Source organism: Aquarana catesbeiana, linkage group LG01 (assembly GCF_042186555.1).
Source record: "Aquarana catesbeiana isolate 2022-GZ linkage group LG01, ASM4218655v1, whole genome shotgun sequence".
Taxonomy (NCBI): domain Eukaryota; kingdom Metazoa; phylum Chordata; class Amphibia; order Anura; family Ranidae; genus Aquarana; species Aquarana catesbeiana.
In genome coordinates this window covers 681,800,871-681,825,593 of record NC_133324.1, presented here as the reverse complement: position 1 = coordinate 681,825,593, position 24,723 = coordinate 681,800,871, and the positions used below count along the sequence as shown (strand labels likewise).

General features: G+C 39.1%; 1 protein-coding gene across 1 annotated transcript in view; it reads right to left on the bottom strand.

Annotated features, from left to right (window-relative positions):
- LOC141111136 (bifunctional heparan sulfate N-deacetylase/N-sulfotransferase 3-like) overlaps positions 1 to 24,723 on the bottom strand; it is a 379,040-nt gene that overhangs the window by 115,739 nt on the left and 238,578 nt on the right. Inside the window, exon 6 of the mRNA XM_073603175.1 lies at positions 24,010 to 24,138. Within this exon, the coding sequence (XP_073459276.1) occupies positions 24,010 to 24,138 (129 nt within the window). The remainder of the gene's footprint in view (positions 1 to 24,009; positions 24,139 to 24,723) is intronic.

Sequence of the window (24,723 nt, the reverse complement as noted above, 5' to 3'; positions counted from 1 at the left end):
AGCCATTCACAGGAAGCTTTGTATTCTCTTGAATGAATACAAAACTTCTTATGATTGACTGAAGCAGAGAGGCAGGTGGATGGCATCATGGTCTCTGACTCATCGGAGGAAGCTTTGTAATCATTTATAGAATACAAAGCTCCCTGTGAATGGCTGAGCAGCGTTCAGTCCAACTTGATTTTGTTTTAGGAGTGGAATGGGAAGTTACTGTCCCACAGCTGGAACACATCGCTGTATACTGTTTGTATCTGAGGCTACATACAGCTTAGACAGCGCTCACAGCCGGTCCATCTTTTAGTGTAGCGAATAGTTCATTTGGACCTATTTGGTCCAAAGGAACTATTTAAACTTTACTTAAAGCTGTAGAATAGCTTTAAAAAAATTATATAATGAAGGTACAGTTATTCTTCAATGGCAACTCCTTTCTACCTGTAAAAAGAATACACAGCTCTGAGTATTTTACCTAAAAAATATGAAGTAGTTATTGTTAGTCTTTTTTTTTTTTTTTTAATAAATCAGAATATATTTCATATTTTTCATTTCAAAGTAATTAATTCATAACTAAAATAATTTGAGGGTAAAAAAAATGCTAACTTTTTCTTTTAAATCCAGTAATGTTACATAATGCTGCACTTCATCTTGTTAGGCACAAGACTGAATTGCCAAGAGGCAGAAGGAACCATAGTGTCCTAATGCTGTAGAAATATATACCTTATTGTCTGTGGATATTTAGAGCTACAAGCAAACTAAAAGGTGGAGGAAAAACACAAACTAATCAACAGTTATTGTGCTTGCAAAATTCTTGATTACCATCTTCATCATTGTGATCATTTAGAGTGTTATATGATTCATTGAACCTTTCAGGCAAACATGGTATTATGTTCATAGATAAGACCAGTTTAACAAATGTACAATATGTTTTTTCTACTTTTAGCTTAATGCCTGTTAATCTCTAGAGCAACATAACAAATCCAACACCTGCAGTCAAAGCACACAGCATTTGTAGTGAATCAAAATCAGCTTGACCATTTATTTATCCATAAATCAGCTCTGTGTTCAGTTGCTATAATCTAAATGAATGTAACTGGTGCCCCAACATCCTATTTGTTAACTGTATAGTAAAAGATACGAGGACATGGGAAAACACTTGTTTTAATTTCCTTTATGTCTACGTTTTGCAAAAGGATTTTATTTCCTAAAGCATTTGCATCCATAAGAAAGGATAAATATGCATGCTTAAAAAAATAAAAATAAAAAATTCCCCCCTAACAGAACTGAATATAGCTCGCAGTCACCCAACCAGTGAATAGAAATGATTAATGTAATGTCTTTGGAGAGCTGATGATGAGGGTATATGCCCCAGGGTCCACTTTGTTCTCTTTTCCTATCTGTCTGTACTGTACACATTTGAATAGCTTCCCAGGACACATCTGTCATGAACAGGAAATTTCAGCGCCCTTTACCATTTTGGAGCTTGGACCAAATTAGATTTGAAAGGATGCAAATAGAGTCTGCCACTTACTTTTAATATCGCTGTGCTGAATTATCATATTTGCTGAATGATACAAATTATAGCATTCACATTCCTCCACAATCATTTACGGATTCTATAAGCGCCGACTTCCTCATTGCCATAGGCACTTCATATGTATTTTGCAGCCCTGTGTGACTTGGCTGTGAAGCAGTAACATGGTTTGTTTTCCAATTTTTCTTTCTACAGAATTAGAAATCACTGCCTTATTTTCCATTATTTTCTTCCATATGAATGATTGATGATTACTTCTATATTGTGGCTCCTATAGCAGGATAAAAGGAGGATTATGTGCGACTGGCTCCTTTCATTACTACATACATTTACAGTAGCTTGCACAAATGTTTACAGGTCACTAGAGTAAATAGAACTCTCTGACCAGCAATTTTCCAATTAATTTTTCATTGTGTATGCTATATGTGCAATCCAGAGGGTCTTTTTTTTCCAGGACACAGAAATTTCATAGCAGCTGCTCCATTAGCCATTAGGCATAGAAGTTGACAAGCTAATTAAAGCAGCTGTGTTTATACAGTTATAACAAATTTAGAAGTGAGATTTCTCAGCAGATAAGAAAATGTCTATCTATCTATCTATCTATCTATCTATCTATCTATCTATCTATCTATCTATCTATCTATCTATCTATCTCACAGAGCACATTCTAATGTACTATTGTGCTGGTTATAATGCCAGCCTCACACTTGTCTCCACTGTATTCTGATAGTAGCTGGTGCTGTTTGGCAGTGCTGCCTGAATTCTGACAGCCATGGGTGCTGTTTGGCAGTGCCCACTGTATTCTGATAGCCACTTGTGCTGTTTGACAGTGCCCACTGTATTGTGATAGCCACTGGTTCTGTTTGGCTGTACCCACTGTATTCTGACAGATGCTGGTGCTGTTAATCAGCGTTGATTGTTACGGTGATAGCTGCTGGTGCTTTTTGACAGTGCCCACTGTATTGTGACAGTCACTGGTTCTGTTTGGCAGTACCCACTGTCTTCTGACAGATGCTGATGCTGTTTGGCAGTGCCCACTTTTTTTGTCAACCACTAGTGCTGTTTGGCAGTGCCCATTGTATTCTGACAGATGCTGGTGCTGTTTGGCAATGGCCTCAGTATTTTGTCAGCCACTGGCTCTGTTTGGCAGTGTCCACCGTATTCTGACAGCCACTGGTGCTGTTTGACAGTACCCACTGTATTCTGACAAATGCTAGTGCTCTTTGGAAGTGTCCACTGTATTCAGATGACCACTGCTTCTGTTTGGAAGTGTCCCATGTATTCTGAGAGCTGCTGGTTCTGATTGGCAGTGTCAACTGTATTCTGACAGTTGCTGGTACTGTTTGGCAGCATCGAGTGTAATTAGACAGCCACTGGTGCCATTTGGCAGCGTTGACTATATTCTGACAGCTGCTGGTCCTGTTCGGAGGTGTCCACTGCATTCTGACAGCCACTGGTGCTGTTTGTCAGTGTCCACTGTATTTTGACAGCTGCTGGTTCTGATTGACAGTGTTGACTGTATTCTGACAGCTGCTGCTGCTGTTTGGCAATGCCCACTGTATTCTGACAGCCACGGGTGCTGTTTCGCATTAGCCGCTGGTGATGTTTGGCATTGCCCACTGTATTCTGACAGCCACTGGTGCTGTTTGGCATTGCCCACTGTAATCTAATAGCCGCTGGTCCTGTTTGGCATTGCCCACTGTATTCTGACAGCTACAGGTGCTGTTTGGCATTAGCCGCTGCGATGTTTGGCATTGCCGACTGTATTCTGACAGCTGCTGGTGCTGTTTAGCATTGCCCACTGTAATCTGACAGCCACTGGTCCTGTTTGGCATTGCCCACTGTATTCTGACAGTTGCTGGTGCTGTTAGACATTGTACACTATATTCTGACAGCCGCTGGTGCTGTTTGGCATTGCCCACTGTATTCTGACAGCTGCTGGTGCTGTTTGACATTGCCCACTATACCGTATATACTCGAGTATTGGCCGACCTGAATATAAGCCGAGGCACCTAATTTTACCACAAAAAACGTATTGGCTGGAGTATAAGCCTAGGGTGGGAAATGCAGCCTGCCAGTGCCCATCATGTACAGCCTATCAGTGCCCATGACATGCAGCCTGCCAGTGCCCATCATGTACAGCCTATCAGTGCCCATGACATGCAGCCTGCCAGTGCCCATCATGTACAGCCTATCAGTGCCCATGACATGCAGCCAGCCATTGTCCATCATGTACAGCCTATCAGTGCCCATGAAATGCAGCCTGCCAGTGCCCATCATGTACAGCCTATCAGTGCCCATGAAATGCAGCCTGCCAGTGCCTATCAGGTACAGCCTACCAGTGCCTGGTAATGAGATGTCACGCTGTGTGTCAGAGCTGGATCTGAATTGCCGTGCAGCCACGGTAACGATGTCCCGCCTCTTACGACACACTGCACAATGATTCCTAGCATTGGATCAGTGTGCCGTCTATCACAAGAGGTGGTCTAAGAGGCGGAACATTGTTACAGCAGCTGCACGGCGATTCAGATCTCTGTCACACAGCATGGGAGGGAGGGGAAACTGACAGGGGCGCCGGGCGGATACATGTGCGGCACCCAGTGGGAAGGCCCCGCCCCCTTTTCAGCTCCATAAGTGAGACATTCAGTCAAGTATAAGCCGGGGGGGGGGTTCAGCCTAAAAAATGTGCTGAAAAACTCAGCTTATACTCGAGAATATACGGTATTCTGACGGCCACTGGTGCTGTTTGGTAGTGTACGAATGAAACTGTTTTAGGAAACCATTAACTTGATGGGTTTAGTTCCACTTTAAACTGATGTTTTATTCTTTTTAGAAATATGAGCTATTGCAGAGTAATATTTCCTACTTACATTACCAGTCACATGTATGCTGATCTTAACTACTTTGCGAAAAGAAAATGCTCATCATTTAGAGACCCTATAAGATCAAGAACTGATTACAGTCAACTAAATGTGTCAGAGGAATTACTTCTCCTGCCTTCTCCCCTTCTGCCTTGTCAGTGAGTTACAGAGATACTGTATGTTCAAATAGAGAGAAATTATGAAAAAAACTGATTCTGCTGCGTTCTCTCTCTGTGCAAAAAAAAAAAATACCGCTTTGTGAATATATTGTCATCAGTGCACATGTTTATTTGTAAAATACAGATTATGAACATCATATTAAAAATGTATGCATTTTCTAAATCATAAAAGTAAATTGTACCCATAAAATGATCACAGCTTCCCATTAAAACATCTTCATCATAGATACCAGGAGAATGGGCTTACTGCCCTCTCATTAACGTTTTTTTTTAATTTATAGCAGCAACACAGTTGACTCAACAACCCACAGATCTATGAAAGTCAAACAGCTGTATCATATGAGATAAACTTTATAAAAACAAGTATGTTTGCCTAACTGAGACCAATTATCTAAAACATCAATGATTATTATTTGCTTATGTTTTATGATCATTTGTTACATACTTTTGCTGATTCTTCTAAACTAGGCGGTATTGCATTTGAATGTGTTTCTTTGTAACAGCCTTTAATGTACCTGCAGTCTGCAGTTTTGTTAAGCAAAGAAGCCTCATAAAAAATACTACATTACCACTTGAAGGTTATGACATTAAGAGGTGCATCCTAAAAAATGTTGATATGCCACATGCTTTCGTAGAATACATCACTTACGTCAAGCTCCTTTCCCCCAATCACCACTCCCCTCTACCACTATCACAGGCAATTACTGGCTGTCATTTGTTTGCTTTTACGTTACACAGTAGGAGCAGCTGTCATAATAAATCAATGTATTGCTTCATTGAATTTACTATTTCAATCATATGTAAATCAAAAGTGTGACATATTACATCAGGTGAAGAACTCTTCAATTATGTTAATTTTAAAATAAAGTGTATTCCTATTTAACCCTTTATTAACCCTAAATTAACCCTAATCAGCTCTAATTAACATAATCATTCCCTTCTCCCCTTAGCTATATTTTTACTTTAATGTTTTGCCATTTTTACTATTAATATAGAAGGAGCTTCTTTGGCTGTACTTCTCCAGTGGATCACAGGAGTGCTGAAGCCCATTGTCAGCTGATGTCACAGAAAGATCATGACTAAATGGCCGGGATCCGCCCACATGCCTGGCCTGGAACACGGCTCTGCCTCTCAGTGAGCCGCTCCCGCCCCCTCCACAGCCAAGCCCTCCAGTGAGTGCTGGAGGGGAGAGGGCAGATCAGAGAGCGTAACAACATACACATGAGCATGTTTATCCTGGTCGCCAGGATAAACACGCACATGTGTATATTGTTGCTGTTGTTATGTGTGTTTGTTTTTTGATTATGGATTACTTTGTGACATTTATAGTATATATATATATATATATATATATATATATATATATATATATATATATATATATATATATATATGTGTGTTTTTCATATCTTTCTTACTAGAAGGCTCTAATCTCAAGCGAACAGCATCCCCTGAGGGAACCCAGTTTCAGGGCGAAACATAGATAAATAAACAAATCATGTGCTGCGCTATCCCCTTAATGATCTGCTGAACCTGCAGCAAAGACCTAAAAAACAAAATTCAGGGTGAAACATGTTGGCAACTAAGCTAATATCGCTGTACTTATAAGGACTGTATCATATGAGTCTACTGTATTGTACTATATTGTTTTTATGAGGACATAATATTTTTTAAACTAATGTTTGAAATAAATATAAATTCTTTTATCAATTTTTCTTGTATTTTTCCTAAAATGTTTCTAAAATGCACCTAAAAAATTCCAAAAACCTGCAACTGTAAATATTATTTTAGTGTCCTTTTAAGTGGGACAAAATATGAATAAAGTATTTATTTGCAGTAAAACTTAAAAAAAAAGTAACACTGGCCAAAACATTGCAAAACTAGGAAACTCATGCATATTTCATACTTCTGATTACACTTCAAGAGTACAGAAAACAAAATCCTTTGTGCAAAACAAACACTGGTCAAAACATTGCAAAACTAGGCAACTCATGCACATTTCATACTTCTGATTACACTTTAAGAGTACAGAAAACAACATCCTTTTTGCAAAACAATATTCCCAAAGGAAACCATAGCCCCCCCCCCCCCCCCCCAAGGGACATTTAACTGGTTGCCATGAGACTATGCCACTTCACCAGTAGGAGTTGTGCGCATCAAAAAGTCAGTGACGTGGACACCCAGAGGAAAACCCATAAAGTAAACAGAAGAAGAAAGAAGGATCACCATGTGACCAAGGCTTCAGTTAGGTAAAATGTGCATAGGTTTTTTTTTTTTTTCATACCAGTTAGAGGGGAGTGGGAGAGATTGTTACTATTATCCTGTAGCTGGGCTATAAGTAACGACAAAATTGTCAGTAAATAAACAGACCCATAGTGGAAATGAAAACTTTGATCTGGTCCATAAGGGGCATACAGGTAGAGAGTTGAAGTGGTGAATAAGACTCTGCCCTTAAAGGGAAGGGGGTGACTTCTGCAGACACCTACATTGACAATGCAAATACCTGCAGCAGCCTCCCAAAACTTTCCGTCATAGATGAATCTCACAACATTCTGATAGGCAAAGGTTTGGCAGGCAAAACGTCAAAGTTTGCCCTCCCTTTCCTACCTTGTCTGCATTCTTATTCTCCAGTCAGTCTTCCCATTTTAGTGATGAGCCAACGGGAATGTGTAGGAAGGGGTATATCTGCAAAGCTCTGACATTGCCTGAACGTGTTGGAGCTTTGCCTATCCGAACCAGCCAGGATTCAATTTGGGCAGGAAGGTTTGTAAGGCAACTGTGTGTCTGCACGTCATAACCTTCTCCACATGACACAGTCTCTTTAAACCTCGAAGTCGGTTGTCACTAGTCCCTTGTTCACAATTACATGTCTATATGAAAAGGAACCTGTATAACAGAACCATTTAGTAAAACAGATTGAATGTCCTTATAACAGTTACTATATAAACAGTTCTTGCTATATTATTTTTTGCCTACACTCCCAATATTTTGAAAGACTATTTAAAATGTCATGCTATTAGTGTCCTTCTTTACCTTTGAAATTATGAAATGTTATTCAGGATTCACCAGCCTAGATAACATTGCCCTTTTTATAGCTTTTTTTTTTAAAACAAGCAAATTTTATTTCTGGCAGACTAGTAAAATCTAGAGGGATGGTGTGATTTATTTTTCAGTAGAAATAACATTATGACCTACAACAGAAATAACAACAGCTTCCATTATTTCAATCCTGGCCTGGGGTAGTTTATAATTATTAATTTTTAAGTAATGAGACTAGGAGTAAAACTCAGCAAATACCTTGACAGCAGTGGTTTTTTTTAGCGTTTCACTCTGATATAATACATAGATGTATTTGATGTCACACATTATATTGCTTTATGTTTTCCTATACAAAAAAACCTAAGCTTTCATACATGTGGAAAAAATGCTTGCGTCATAATTAGAAATTTTCTCAAAATATTGTGTCCACTTGCACAAAAACATGCAAAAAAGTGTGTGGTGTCACATTTAAAATTGGTGTGGCTGTACAGGGCTCCACCTGCCCAGTCATGTCACTCATTCACAGGGATCTGTGACTGAATGAGCTACAAGTGCCATCTTCCACCGCGGCAGATGACTTGTAATTCTCAATAAACTATGAGTAAGATAATCAGCACACTTGTAGCCCATGTAATCTTCCCCCAGCTCTCCAGCTGACAGCATGTACAGAGGTATGGTCAAAAAACTGCAGGAAGAGTTTGCAGGAGCAATGCATTGCACTTGTTATCCACTGATCACAGGTGCAATACTTTGCTGGCTCCTGAATAAAACAAATGTGTAAATCCAACCTAGTTATGAGTGAATAATTATGAACAAAGAGGCTTAAAGCGGAGTTCCACCTAAAAGTAGAACTTCCGCTTATTCGCCTCCTCCCCCCACATTTGGCACCTTTCAGGGGGGAGGGGGGAATGGGGACCTGTTTTTGACAGGTCCTCTTCACCATTTCTGGGAGACCGGGCCACAGCGAAGTACGTCAGCAGCTCGATCCCCCTCCTCCCTCCCCTTCTGCTGAGCCAGTGAGAGAGCGCAGCATGCTTCACGCATGCTCAGTAGAGACCCAGCCCTGAAGCCGAAAGACTACACTGCTGGGTTCCCTTACCAGCAATAGAGCGCCGAAGCACCCAACCAGCCGATGTAAACATATTTAACAGCTCTTATATAGGCAAGGCCCCAACCTTGCCTATATAAGAGCTGTTAAAGCCAATACATTACAGCCACAAGCAAGTTTGAATTCCATTTTTACCCTTAGAAATGTAATTATTGCTATGACATGTTCTACACATTACACAGATGCACCATTTTACAGGCAGACTAAGGGGACCCCCAAGGCACGATATTTAAAGGAATATATCATTTTTATTCTTCTACTTTAAGCATTATTAAAATCATTGTTACTGAAAAAACAATCGCTTTAAAAACTTTTTTTTACATCGATACATGTCCCCTAGGGCAGTACCCGGGTCCCCATACAATTTTTCTAGCAATAACTTGCATATAAGCCTTTAAAATGAGGACTTTTGATTTTTCATGTTCGTGTCCCATAGACTTTAAAAGGGTTTGCATGTTCGCTAGAACTTTTTGCCTGTTCAAGGTTGTCTGGTGTGAACTGGGGGGTCGGGGGGTCAGGGGGTCGGGGGGGGGGGTGTTCGGCCCATCCCTACTGACCATCCTATACACCAAATATTACAACTGTCTAATGCAAACCTAAAGACATGCAACCCATGTTTCTCTAATGAAATTTATCACAGGCATCTCAGTACGTTTATTTTCTCATCCAATGCACCTATATATTGTATTCAAAATATTGCACAAAGTAGCTGATTTTCAGCTTCATAGTTCATGTATTTTATTTTAAGTAACCTGAAAATGGACCTTCTTTATTTTCTCCTGACTATATGCAAATTGGGCAGAGGTTAGAAGATGCTACTTTACAGAGATGTGCCTTCATAAAATGTCATAGTGACTGTTGCTTTACTCATATTTTTCTTCAGTATTTTGACTCCTGACTGCTGAAATAGGCATACTTTCAGTGGGAAAACATCAGGAAAAATCTGCATCAAAGAGAGTCAAGAGTAGACACATTAAAGGGAAAGCAATCCAAGGGAAATCAATCTCCCAACATGTATCTAGGAGGCAGCAAACCTAAACACATTTTGGGCAGAATTATTTTTCTTTTTTTAGCGTTTACAACTACAATACAAATCATATTGTAATTAAATGTTATTAAAAATTACCTTTCCTTTTCAATCTGCAGCGCTGTCATTTTTCTGTAAAATGCAATGCAATAAGGCAACCTCAGAATAACAAAAGGTAGGAATCTGCCGCAAAGCTTGTTAAAATCTCTGCAATGTACACTGATCACCTAGAGGGGAAAGTTACTCTTTATTTTTTCTATTGCATTTTAACTTATATACTCCTCTTCACTAAAACTTTGCATTGTTTTATTTAGATTTAAGTCTTCTTTAACCATTTAAATAACAGCTTTTGTTACCCCCTCATTACCTTGATGAACAATTACTTTGCCATGCCATACCGTACCCACATGAATAATATATCATTTTTCTTAGACTGATAGGGCTTTCTTTGGATTGTATTATATAACCACTGCTTCTTTTTTTATTATTATTATTCTTTACTACTTACAGGTAAAAAAGACCAAGTTTAAAAAAAAAATGACTTCCTTTAATTTCTGTTAAAATAAAAAAGACAGGACAGTGTGACCACCAAACAAAATGGAAAGTAGACACCCCAAGGAAATTTGTTGACATAATTTTTGCCAAATGAAGAAATAGGCTTGTATTAAGGTGATTAAAACATAGAGCTTAACAATGGTGTACTAGATACTGTGCTTGCAGGTTACACATAGATAAAGGAGGTAGTGAATGGGGTTAATGTACAGATCACATACAACGAGAGGATGGAGATGAGAGGGTTAATGTGCAGCACAGGTAAGGTTAATGTTAATACACAGGTCACTGAAAAGACAAAATGGAGATCAAATGTAAAGGATAGGTTTAAATAAACATTACCTGTATCTGCTGCTGTACAGTGATCTGTAAAGTGCTTGGTATAGACTAATACATTTATTGGTTCTTCTTGCCTCCCTTATCTCTATTGTAAGAGGAAGGATAGGACTTGCAGATGTAAACACAATAATGTTTACATCTGTTATGGCTGTAATTGGTTTCTCTGTGACCAATCACAGTTATCCCATGGTAAAGAGCTTCTTGGTTTGGCTTTGTTCACAGTGTCTATGAACTGAGCCATCCTCAGATGGCTAGGTTCATAGACATAAACAGGCACACTGACCACCAGATGATTATTTCTGCAGTAGTGTTTATAAACAACGTCGCAGACATAAGCATCCACCATTTCGCCTTTTACAGATGGACAGCGGTAGGCAAGTGTTTAAGTCAGAACATTCACCAATATTTTGACTCACTGTGTTCTCTATATTCCACTGTAGTCAGGGTTCAGAGACACGGGCTGTATCACCAATCAGATGCAAACTTCCAAAGCAGGCTTTAATTGCAATGAATATCAGTGAAAAACGTTCTAGTACAGACACCTTGTAAGGTTAGGCTTTCTGTATGGAATATTGCATCACTTACTGACTAATAGGAGTGCAGTAAGCAAGAAGGAGGCTTCCATCATAACAAGTGTAGAGTGTGGTGGTCCCATCCCTTACATATTAGACCATAGAAGAAAGGATCCCCCTTAGATTGGGACTTTGACAGACCACCAACTCTTGAGATAAAAAATATATGTTTTATTGATATGCTTAAAAAAGATGTGAAAGCGTCTATAACATACAGAGTAAAAAATCATTCCATACAAAATTAATACAAAATCAAAACAGAGAATATATAGAAGGTGAAAATAGTGGATGTACTCTCATGGGGGTGGTGTACTCTCATTGGGTATTGGGGTACACCACCCCCATGAGAGTTTTGATTTTGTATTAATTTTGTATGGAATGATTTTTTACTCTGTATGTTATAGACTATGCATCCATAAAAAGGATGAGGACTTCAGGTAGGCTCTGTTTTTATTCATTTTCATTCTTGGCTGGAGTGTACCTTTAATGTGGCTTCTAAAAATGGTAATATTACCAATTTTCTTGCGTTCTTTTGACAAATGTTCCAACTGTCAACCTTTGATAGCTTTATATAGTGTTACACATATGTGGCAAGCTCAACTGAATACATATTTTCATCTACTGTGCTCAAAGTAGAAACTACACGCATACAACACATACATTAATTATTTTTAGCTCTCCCATCAGAAGATTTCAAACCTTTTAACCCCTGTCTTGGAATTTAATAAACTAGTTAACTATTCATACAGCAACCTTCTAGTTGAATATCCCTTTGCCCAAGAGTCTCTATTCAACTCCTCTCTTTACGCATATACACTTTTTCTTTTCATTTGAAATTCAAGTTAAATTCTGATGCTGAATGCAAAGTAATCCAGTTACATACGTTTGAAATATCCCACTGTTTGCACAAGAGCTACAGCATTAATATATTTGGCTTAACTAAAGGTACCTTTACATCAGCTTGTTCTGCAATTTAAATGATTCCAACTTGGATAGTATACCTTAACTTTCTGAATGTCTATGGGGAGGATATAAGAACAGCAAATAAAACTCAGATTGGAAATTGTCAGTTAATTTATATTTATACTGCTGATATTGCTGATTTAGCAAGGATAAGCCAACATTTACAAGTAGATTAATGTATTTTTTTGCATGCTAGTCTCATATAGAAAATGAAGAACTTACTGAAGTTACGAAAATTCTTGCACGACAGAATACAAATTCGGACATGATGTAATGTGTTGTAGTGTATTTGTATTGTATTTTGGAACAACAACTGTACTGATTGAATGAAAATCGTACGATCTGGTATCGTACAAGGAAAATTTTTGTGCTTGTCCCAATGGATACATTTTCATGAATTGTCGTGATCGGCTTTCGAAAGCTTGGTACTGACAATCAGATTATCGTACGATCACTTCGAAAGCTGTATTTTTCATGGTATTTTCTAATCGTGTGTACAAGCCTTTACAACTTTTTTAGATCTTGCTGATCTCCCTATCAAAAAGTTCTAAAAAACAGGTTAACCACTTGCCGACCAGCCACCGTCATTATACTGTGGCAGGTTGGCACAATCTTGCGGCTCTTTTGCGGCTCTTTTAAGTGTGATAGTTGGCACGCGCACATGCGGGCTGCACTGCAGGGGTGCCGATGCTCGTGGCTGGCGGTCGCGATGACCGCCGGCTAAGCGTGATCATGGGCACGAGAGGCAGAACAGGGATGTGTGTGTGTGTGTGTAAACACACAATCCCTGTTCTGTGAGGAGAGAAGAGGCAGATCGTGAATTCCTAATAGCTAGGAACCATGATCTATCATCTCCTATAGTCAGTCCCCTCCCCCCACAGTTAGAACACACACTTAGGAACACAGTTAACCCCTTGATCGTCCCCTAATGTTAACCCCTTCCCTGCCAGTGACATTTACACAGTAATCAGTGCATTTTTATAGCACTTATCGCTGTATAATTGTCAATCATCCCAAAAAAGTGTAAAAAGTGTCCACTATAATGTCGCAGTCTCGATAAAAATCACAGATCGCCGTCATTACTAGTAAAAAAATAATAATAATAAAAAAAGGCCATAAATCTATTCCCTATTTTGTAGACGCTATAACTTTTGCACAAATCAATCAATATATGCTTATTGTGATTTTTATTACCAAAAATATGTAAAAGAATACATATCAGCCTAAACTGAGGAAAAAATTAGCTTTTTTTTAAAAAAAAAATTGGAGATATTTATTATAGCAAAAAGTACAAAATATTGTGTTTTTTTTCAAAATTGTCGCTATTTCTTTTTTTATAGAGCAGAAAATAAAAACCGCAGAGATGATCAAATACGACCAAAAGAAAACTCTATTTGTGGGAAAAAAAGGACGTCAATTTTGTTTAGGTACAGCGTCGCACGACTGCACAATTGTCAGTTAAAGCAGCGCAGTGCCGTATCGCAAAAAATGGCCTGGTCATTGAGCAGCCAAATCTAAGGGATTGACAGTTCCATCAGGAGTTCTTAAAGAAGACCAGCCTCATGTTGGTCATATATTTCAGACATTTAGGTTGCATTTCCTTCAGCAAAGTCTCTGCAACAGGTTTACAGACCTGTGCTTATGTATTCCTGGACAGCCTTGTGTGACAGTTAGCAAAGTTCAAAGACAGATGTATTACTGAATAGAAGACAAAACAGGTGCATGAGCAGGTGCATTATTAAGAAGTAGTAAGGCTTGGTTCACACAGGGGCAACACGACTTGCAGGCCGACTCTGTGAGGCGACCTGCACACGACTTCAGCGGTGACTTGCAAAACGACTTCTGCACAGATGTCAATGCAAGTCGCCTGAAGTCGCCCCAAAAGTAGTACAGGAACCTTTTTCTAAGTCGGAGCGACTTGAGTCGCTCCTATTAGAATGGTTCCATAGTACAGAACAGGACGCGACTTGTCAGGCAGCTAAGTCGCCTGACAAGTCGCCCCTGTGTGAACCGAGTGTAAGGGTCAGATTGCATTCAGTTACAAGTGCAACTTTTGAGTAGCCAAATGAGGAGATTAATATTCATGATGTAACCTTGTAAAAAAAAATCTGTCTCACGATGTGTCTTATTGCTCCTCCCTAGCATTGCTTTGCATAGCAACAGGAGAGCAAGTGAGAGCAAGCAACCTATTTACTAAACCATTCTTCTTGTCCAAATAAGAAAATAAATGATAAAAGATAGCTAAATCCAAAAACAAAACTGTACATATTGCAGCTTACCAGTCATTAGATTTACTTTTTAAGTGTAGCACTCCAAAGGGAGCTAAACTTCCCTTCTACACGTGGCTGGCTGGGTTTGTAAATTCACAGACGCATGGCCCCTTTAGAAGATTACTGTAAGAAGTACTACAATAGCTAAACCTTTGCACAGGTGGGTGGAGCCTACCCAACATGCTCTTATGAGCACTGCCAGCTGTGGGGAGAGAAAGAAAAGGGAAAAGTAGAAACCACAAAGAAAAAACAGCAACTATTGTCCTGGAGAACTGGTTACTGTGTGCCTAGAGAGAGCCAAGCTGCTTGTAACAAAGTCAGCATCCCTCTTGTACTAAGGAAGAGCTGGTATGTCTTTTATCTGCACTCCTGTGTACTCCTGCATGACTGTGCAGAAGTTGTAAGGGAGTTGAGGACTGAGCACTGTGTCTTGAAGAAGGGCAGAGATGTTTTTCACTAAGAATAATGAAAGTCCACAAGCTATAAAGTTGCCTGAAAAGATGGTGCTGTATTTGAAACTTCTGCAATGAGTGATCAACTCTTCCATGCCATTTGGGTTGGGTTTTCTGCCCAATCAAGGAGAGGACAGATTGATGTAATGCTTAATAGAAACTCTGTTAGACACTGCTACTTAGAACCCACAGACCCTGCATTGCATTTATATGTGATTATGGCAAAAAGCAACATAAGTGCTGTTAATTGAACCTGCTGTGGATTTGCATATACCTTCAGTTGCTTACTTGCTGAGGGTTCAGCAATTTGACAGTCCCTGTTTGGCATGATATAATTATTACAGTATGTTGCAAATGCATTTTTAGAACCGTATGCATCTATTTTTTTTTTCAATCACCAATTAACCTATTTAAAATACAAGAGAAAATTATATGGAGAATAACTGCATACCTAATATTGACACTAAAAAGGGAAATCACGTTGTCTGTTAATTTTTTTTTATACAAAATATATAATAGGGAATGCCACAGGAGGAGTTTGAAGATTCAAAGGTGGATGGAAAGATCCAAAACGCAGAGTGCAGAGTCCGGAAAAAAAAAAAACCTACCTTCCTGTTGAAAAATTTGAGACCCATAAGAATCAAGGGGCTAATTCACCCCACCACATCTTTCTTAAAACTAAAATAACTCCTTTGGGTACAAAATAAAGTGTTCACCGTAATCATTGATGCAGCAGTGTACTAAAGCAAGCCAATTTGGTTGACTTATGATTTATCCGCTTGTTTTTCTGGGAAGAAATCCACAAAACATGCTGGTGAGGCCTAAAGATGGGTTTGTGAATGCATAATTTTAAAGAACAATGAAATAATGTAAATACTTGGTTCTTAGTATATGAAATAAATGTTCATTTATGTTTGTACCAACATCTCAGTAGAACACAAAGGGGTTGATTTACTAAAGCTAGTGAATGCAAAATCTGGTGCAGCTCTACATAGAAACCAATCAGCTGTCAAAGGTTAATTGAACAAGCTGAAGTTAAAGGCAACCATGAACAGCTGCACCAGATTTTTCTCCAGTTTTAGTAATTCAACCCAAAAAATAGAAATTGTGAGAAACAGGACTTTTGAGGTACATAATATGGCCAATGACTATTCGTTAAAAAATCGATATGTATTTTCCCACATTTAAAACAATTAGCATTAAAAGAAGAATTTAGATCATAGAAAGTTTTGCATACTTATACAGTATATCAACCTTGCTGAAAGCCTTCTGTATGCCCTAAATCAAGCACACAAACCTCTCCCTGTCCCTTACATCAAAAAGAACAATTAAACGCAGATTAAAGACTAAATTAATAAAAAAAACCTTCTATAAAACTGCATTTTCCTGGCAGGTTTTACTTATTTTCCCCTTTTATGAAGGAATAAAATGTCATTATGTATTTAAAAACCAGATTCTCCATCTTCATTTCTTAAGTTCAAGCACCTGACTAGCTGCTATAGTTGTTACCTTCACTTTATCCTTTCTTTAGTAAAACATTCAACAACCTGCCTATTGTATTGTAAGAATCATTTGATCCAAGATAAAAGAACACATTTTTCAGCTTATTCAATAAAGCAAAGAAAAACTGACTGTATTAAAAATATAACTGTAAAAATAAACTCAGGGACATAAAAAGACATTTTCTCTTTCCAACCTACATGTTATTTTGTTTACAGAGCACCCTGATTGTCTGTCTAGGCAGGAGTGTTCTCCATCCAGCACACACTGAAGCCAGCACTGTAAATAATTGTTCAGTGTTGTATTTGTGTCTAAATAAAATCACATTCATGTTCATTTCATACCTGCTCACCATGGCTTATGTTACAATAGAACTTATGGGAAACTTGTATTGAAATAGTTCCTACAGCTACTTGTAGAAGAACCATGATGTCATGCTGACACTGAGAAGTCCTTAGAGAGGAGTGATGCACAGGTGGCATATAGACACATACTTTTTTCTTCTTAAAATACCAGATGCTATGCTGCTTTATTTGTGCAAATACACACTGAACATGTAGCTGGATGATGCATATGTGATATTCCACTGTTTGTTCCTTTTTAGCATTTAATGCTAATTCTCAAGTGCAGAAATTACTTAAAGGCATGGTAAACATCCTTACCCGCACAGTGTGTTTTGATCTTGTAGTTTCATGGTGTAATTTGTCACTTCGTATGCACAAGCCTATAATAGATTAAATCTTCACATTCCTATGTCTACAGTTTCTATTTGTGTATGAGATATTTAGCATGACACTGCACAGCTTAATCCATAACCTCTGCCAGTAGGGTGAGAACTTTCCTGTGAAGAAACTACATATTCTCCAATCCCTGACCCGGAACAGAAAGTGGTCCTGTTCTCTAAGAGCATAGAGACAGGGTAGCTGAAGCAATATATGGACATATTGTCATAATATCAAATGATGGCACCCTAAGTGCATGAAAAAGTTGCTGCTTCTTTAAAAAGTGAATAAATCACCTCAAAACTAAAAAAAAAATGTGTAAAGAAAATGGCGCCCACAGCACTAAAATATTGTAAATAAAGTGGTAGCTCAAATGAATTAGCATGAGATGAATGGATACAGAACAAATAGTAAAAAAATATGTTAAAAAATGCAAAACAATATGAAAATTAATATGAAAAGCCCAATGTGATGATTCTCAACACCAAATAAGTGCTTCTAGACAGAGGAGTTTTCTAATTCCTTCACCACGGGTGCTCAAAGGGCAGATGGTAAATCACCAAAGGTGTTTCACGCCATCATTAGCCATATCCTGAGGGATCATTGGAGTGGAGTGGTGTGAGCTGTGGAAGTGGTTTTCCAAAAGCACTTTTTGACCTTCTGTAAAAAGGGGTCAAACGCCTCTGGTGAGTTATCATATACCCTTTGAGCACCCATGGTGAAGGAATTAGAAGACATAGGAAAATCAATCAGCGATGACTCCAGGGTCATAATATTGATTGCACCCTGTGCAAACATTTTCTAGGGGTTACTGCACATCATTACCCCTCACCCATTGATTGCTAGAGGTTACTGCACATTATTACTGCTCACTGATTGTTTGCTAGAGCTTACTGCACATCATTACCACTCACCCATTGGTTGCACATCATTACTGCTCACTGATTGGTTGCTAGATTAGGCTACAAATGCAAAGCAGTCCCCTCGCCAGAGTAAAATTGGTTGCTAGAGGTTATTGCACATCCTTGCCGCCTACTGATTGGTTGTTTGAACTTACTGCACATCATTACCGCTCACCTATCGATTGTTAGAGGTTACTGCACATCATTACTGCTCACCCATTGATTGCTAGAGGTTACTGCACATCATTACCCCTCATCCAATGGTTGCTAGAGGTTACAGCACATTATTACTGCTCACTGATTGGTTGCTAGAGGTTACTGCACAACATTATTGCTAACTGATTGGTCGCTAGAGGTTACTTCACATCATTACTGCTCACTGATTGGTTGCTAGATAGATTAGGCTACAAATGCAAAGTAGTCCCCTTGCCAGATTAAAAATGTTGTCTTGCATTGCAGCAGATTTTGGGCAGAAAAGATGGGGTTAATGAAGCCAATCAGGATTGTATTAAAAAACATTATTGGCAATGATCATAGCAAGCAGAGAGGCAGAGATCAGTGATCGTTTAGTGGCCAAAGAAGTGAAAGTTCAACTCAGCTGGGCAAATGAGCAAATTCAGATTGTAAATCACACAACATACCAGCTGCCCGCTCATCCGTGCCAACCAGTGTTATATATAGGCAGTGCTGGTTATGTTATTAAAAAGCAGAGAGCTAGAGAAGAGCAATAACAGATTAGCGGCTCAAACAGCCAAGCACATGTTCTCATTCAGATCATAATTCTCACCGGCTTTTTCCTCATCCATGCTGCCTTAGGAATGTCATTGCCTCCTCTCTGTGATGCTCCCTCACTTTTTCCAGTCCCTGCCACTGCTCATTAGCGTGTCTCTCCACTCAGCCAGTTCTGCTGTCAGGCAAGGACACCGCTGCTTAGTGCTTCCCTTTCCCTGCAGCTGCACTATGTGACAGGGAGCGATTCAGAGGATGTTGGGCCATTCAACAATGACAGGGCCTGGGGCAAGTGTCCCTTTTGCCCCGCCTTAAAGACAGCCCTGCATGACACTACAAACTAAAACCACAACATGTGAGCCCATCATTGAATTGGAAGGCAAACAAAAAACACAACAAATATAATTAAACTAGTACCTAGTTAAAACAACAAAAACGTTTGAAAGTGTACAATGCCTTTAAGTCTGACACCAGATGATTTTAGTATTGAAAAGTCAGTTAGGGAACAAAACTGGAAATTATAAGGAACAAATAATAAATTAATTGATAAACTCCTGCTTGTAATGTGCATGGCTATAAGCCCAAAACATCAAAAATGCTTTATAGTCTTTACAAAAATTGATCAGACACAACTTGTTGTATTGAATATTAGTTTTTCTGAATATAACAAAAAAGTGATATATCTATATAAAATATAAGTAATACATTTTATGTGCATATATTGTGGCCTCAGTGACAGGCTTCAATCTTTAACCAACAATAATGACTGTTATTTTTTTCTTCTTCATTTCTAGTCCAGAAATAAACTCTCCTGTTTTCTTTTTTTAATTTTGGGTCTCAATGACAAAAGATATTTCTGGAAAAGTGTTAGTTACGTATGTGGCATGCACTCAGTAGGTGATCTAGTGAGTTTGACCCTGCAGGTGAATTGTTGATGATTGTTGGCATTAAAGAGAAAGGTCTGCATTACTTGCTTCATCCTTATGAGTGTATCAATACCTGATCACTAAAAAAATGTAACCGTGCTTGCATTTATGGATGTCCTGGGTCATTATAATGCATTTGCTGCTCCTATTTGTATTTCACTAATTTATTTTTACATGACACTGATAATTCTGATAATTCTAATAAGTCTAATTATCTTTAGACAATTGGTGTTAAGCTACTGGCCCATTCACTGACTGAGGGTCAGCAAGAATGTAATCGTGTGTGTGGAGGAGGCCTGTTGCAGGTAAATGTTCTCAGCCTGATTTGTGACCAGGCAAATTGATCCACCCATATTGATGTAAATTTTAGTTCATTAAAAAAATGTCAGTCCTGTCTTATGGCTTTGCTTTCTTCAGAAGGTTCTTCACATAAGTAAAGCAAGATTTTCTGTGCTAACCTTCCTTCATATAGTCAATGGGGTAACAGATGACAATAAGGCCATACAGCCATGGCCAATAGTTTTGAGAATGTCACAAATATTAGTTTTCACAAAGTCTGCTGCCTCAGTTTTTATGATGGCAATTTGCATATGCTCCAGAATGTTATGAAGAGTGATCAGAATTAATTCCCTCTTTGCCATGTAAATGAATGCAATCCAATAAAAAACATTTTCCCGCAAGTGCCAGGACCGTCTCCTACACCTGATTCAGCTGCAGGATTGGGGCACCACCAGTGCAGAGCTTGCCAGGGATGGGCAGCAGGCAGGTGTGAGTATATCTGCATGCACAGTGATGCGAAGACTTTTGGAGAATGGCCTGGTGTCAAGAAGGGCAACAAAGAAGCCAGTTCCCTCCAGGAAAAACATCAGGAACAGACCGATATTCTCCAAAAGGTACAGGGATTGGACTGCTGAGGACTGGGGTAAAGTAATTTTCTCTGATGAATCCCCTTTCCGATTGTTTAGGGTATCCGGAAAAAAGCTTGTCCGGAGAACAAAATGGTGGGCGCTACCATCAGTCCTGTGTCATGCAAACAGTAAAGCATCCTGAGACCATTCATGTGTGGGGTTGCTTCTCAGCCAAGGGAGTGGACTCACTCACAATTTTGCCTAAGAACACAACCATGAATAAAGAATGGTACAAAAACATCCTCTGAGAGCAACTTCTCCCAAGCATCCAAGAATAGTTTAGTGACGAACAATGCCTTTTCCAGCTTGATGGAGCACCTTGCCATAAGGCAAAAGTAATAACTAAGCGGCTTGGGGAAAAACTTCAAAACTTTGGTGAAAAAAGGTGAGCACTACCATCAGTCCTGTATTATGCCAACAATAAAACCCCAACAAATTCTGACAAAATCCATGCATTGATCATGTAAGAATAGACTGCCATCAGTCAGGATGTGGCCCAGAAAATGATTGACAGCATGTCAGGGTGAATTTCAGAGGTCTTGAAAAAGAAGGCTCAAAACGGCAAATATCGATTCTTTGCATAAACCTAATGTAAATTGTCAATTGTCAATAAAAGCCTTTCACGCTTATGGAATGCTTGTAATTATACTTCAGTAAACCATAGTTAGGTCTGATAAAAATAACTAAATACACTGAATCAGCAGACTTTGTAAAAATGTATATTTGTGTTATTCTCAAAACTTTTGGCCATGGCTGTACTGTGAAGAACATGTAAGATGTTGCAATCAAGAATAATGACTCCCCAACTGATCGAAGTAATGAGTGCAAAAAAGTTTTAATCTATATAACAAAAAGTTTTGGCTCCAAATGTCGTAAAATAGAACCTTAGGACAGTTAGTTTATTTGTTTCTAATGATATAAAAAGGATTAGAAGAAGGGTATAACTGGAGAAGGTCTTTCAAGCCACAAAGGAATTCAATGTTTCTGTTGCCATTATTTTGTGGTACTGACAGCCAAACACAAAAAAGTCTGGGATCCATGTTAGCCAACTGCTATTCATAGATTCTTGTATCCTGATCATAGAGGAATTAGGTGACCCCCAGAAGGGAGCACTGAAAAAAATGAAATAAAGTAGTACAATTATGGAACAGCTAGCAAGAAAATGTAAAAAACATCAAAATCTAATTTCAGTCAATGTTGCAGTAATATGTAAAACAACAAAAGATTGCAGAGCTACTGTCTATTGAATAAAACTGGATAATAAATCCAGAAAAATGTCCATATAAATGTCCAAACACTCCTCGTGATTCCTGGAATGAAGGATAACAGAGACACCCAAAGTGCACCTTCCACAGTGAAGTATAAAAGATGTGCCCTTACCGGATGGATAGACTCCACGTTATAGGAGCCTAGCAAAGCATGGATTTACACACCCCATTAAGGATCCATCCATGGAAAGCAGACAAAAATGGCATTAAAATCAGCCTTGCTGGTTTTTCCTTTTCCTTGTTCTTTCATGCAAGTGATATAAAGGAAGTGATATATCATTTGCATGAGAGAACAAGGAAAAGGAAAAACCAGCAAGGCTGATTTCAATGCCATCTTCGGCTGCTTTTCATGGATGAATCCTTAATGGGATGTGTGAATCCATGCTTTGCTAGGGTCCTATAACGTGGAGTCTATCTATCCGGTAAGGGCTCATCTTTAAGACTGCTTTTACACTGAGGCGCTTTACAGGCGCTACAGCACTAAAAATAGTGCCTGCATAGCGCCTGTAAAGAGCCTCTCCTTTCACTCCAATGTGAAAGCCTGAGTGCTTTCACACTGGAGCGGTGCACTTGCAGGACGGTAAAAAAAGTCCTGCAAACAGTATCTTTGAAGCGCTGTATTATTATTACTATTATTATCATACAGGATTTTTATAGCGCCAACAGTTTACGCAGCGCTTTACAAAATAAAAGGGAGATAATACAGTTATAATACAATAAGATACTGGAGGATTAAGAGGGCCCTGCTCAGAAGAGCTTAAAATCTAATAGGGTGGGGCAGGTGGTACAAAGGTTGTAACTGTGGGGAATGAGCTGATGGAAGTGGTAAAAGATTAGTTAGAGACGTTATAGGCTTTCCTGAAGAGATGAGTTTTCAGGGATTGCCTGAAGGTAACAAGAGTAGGGGATAGCCAGATAGGTGGAGGTAGCGAGTTCCAGAGGATGGGAGAGGCTCTGGAGAAATCCTGGAGATGAGCATGAGAGGAGGAGACGAGAGAGCTTGAGAGTAGGAGGTCTTGAGAAGAGCGGAGAGGACGATTTGGGTGATATTTGGAGACAAGATTGGTGATGTAGCTCGGGGCAGAGTTGTAAATGGCTTTGTATGTTGTGGTTAGTATTTTGAATTTAATTCGCTGGGTGATTGGGGGCCAGTGTAGGGATTGGAGGAGAGAGTTGGCAGACACTGAGCGGTTGGTAAGGTGGATAAGTCTGGCAGCAGCATTGATGATAGACTGAAGAGGGGATAGCCTATGGAGAGGCAGGCCAATGAGAAGGGAGTTGCAATAGTCAAGGCGAGCGATAACAAGGGAGTGAATGTGGAGCTTGGTCATTTGTTAAAAAGGGGCAAATTTTAGAGATGTTATGGAGGTGAATTCTACAAACTTTTGAAAGCGATTGGATTTGAGGCTGAAATGACAAGTCAGAGTCTAGGATTACACCTAGTACCCTGGCGTGAGGGGAGGGACTGATGGTTGCATTGTTGATTTTGATGGAAAAGTCATGGAGGGGGGCACGGGCGGGGTGGATATTAATAGCTCAGTTTTAGAGAGATTTAGTTTAAGGAAGTGGTGCGACATCCATGCTGATATGTCAGTTAGTACTCTTTATACACACCGCTCCTAAAGCACCCCTGCCCAATGAAATCAATGGGGCAGCGCCGCTGAACTGCCGACAAAGCGCATCTGCAGCAGCACTTTGCGGGTGGTTTTAACCTTTTTTTCAGCCGCTAGTGGGGGTTAAAAGTACCCTGCTAGCGGCCAAATAGCGTCGCTAAAACGACGGTGAAGCGCTGCTAAAAATATCGGCACTTTACCGCCGCCGACGCCTCGGTGTGAAAGCACCCTTATACTTCACGGTGGAAGGAGCGCTTTGGGTGTCTCTGTTATCCTCCATTCCAGGAATCAAGAGGAGTGTTTGAACACTTATATGGACACTTTTCTGGATTTATTATCCAGTTTTATTCATGAGACACTAGCGCAGCAATCTTTTGTTATTTTACATATTTTTACACAAATGTTCTGTTGTGTGATTGCCAGCTGCTTCTTTTTTTGATTCATGATTCATTTTCACCTGTGCAGTTACTACATTTTCTTTTCTATAATGTTGCAGTAATACAATTAAAATGTATACTTTCTAAAAATGCACTAGGTTTTTTGTAGGTACTTACTGGGTTGAGGATAAGTGTAAAGAAAAGCTCCCCTCCTTGAATGTTTTTATCAAGTTCAATTGGGCCGCCAGGATACTCTTTATAGAATATAGTATGAGTGAATAAACCACATGTTTGCCGAGGAAGAACCTAAAAAATAAAATAACCATATCAACTTTTGTTACAGAAGATTTAGTGGGGTTGATTTTTCTACAACTGGAGAGTGCAAAATTGGTGCAGCTATGCATAGAATCCAATCAGCTTTTAACTTCAGCTTATTCAATTAAGCTTTGACAAACTAAATCTGGAAGTTTAGTTTCTATGCAGAGCTGCACCAGATTTTGCACTCTCCAAACCCCAGTGTTTATATTGTTATATTAATTGTTGCAACTTGGTAACAATAGGTCTCTAACACCGCTGCTGAGCAGGTTTCCTAAACAATAAATGTATTTTGCACCACACAACAAAAACTCTTTTGAAATCCCACATTCTGTGTCCACACGCTATACATATACACAATGCATAAACAACTTTTCCAAATAGAAAGACTATAGATAGACTTCTTTGATTCCATGATCTCTTGACATACATCTGACACTGCTTGAAAACAAAACTGAAAGTGGGGAACACAATAGTTTAGAGATGCTTTTATCTTCATGGCATCATGGCAGTAAGAAAAAAGAAGAAAAAAAAAACAGTGTATAAAAGCCTGGATTAGAAATAGCCTGACATCAC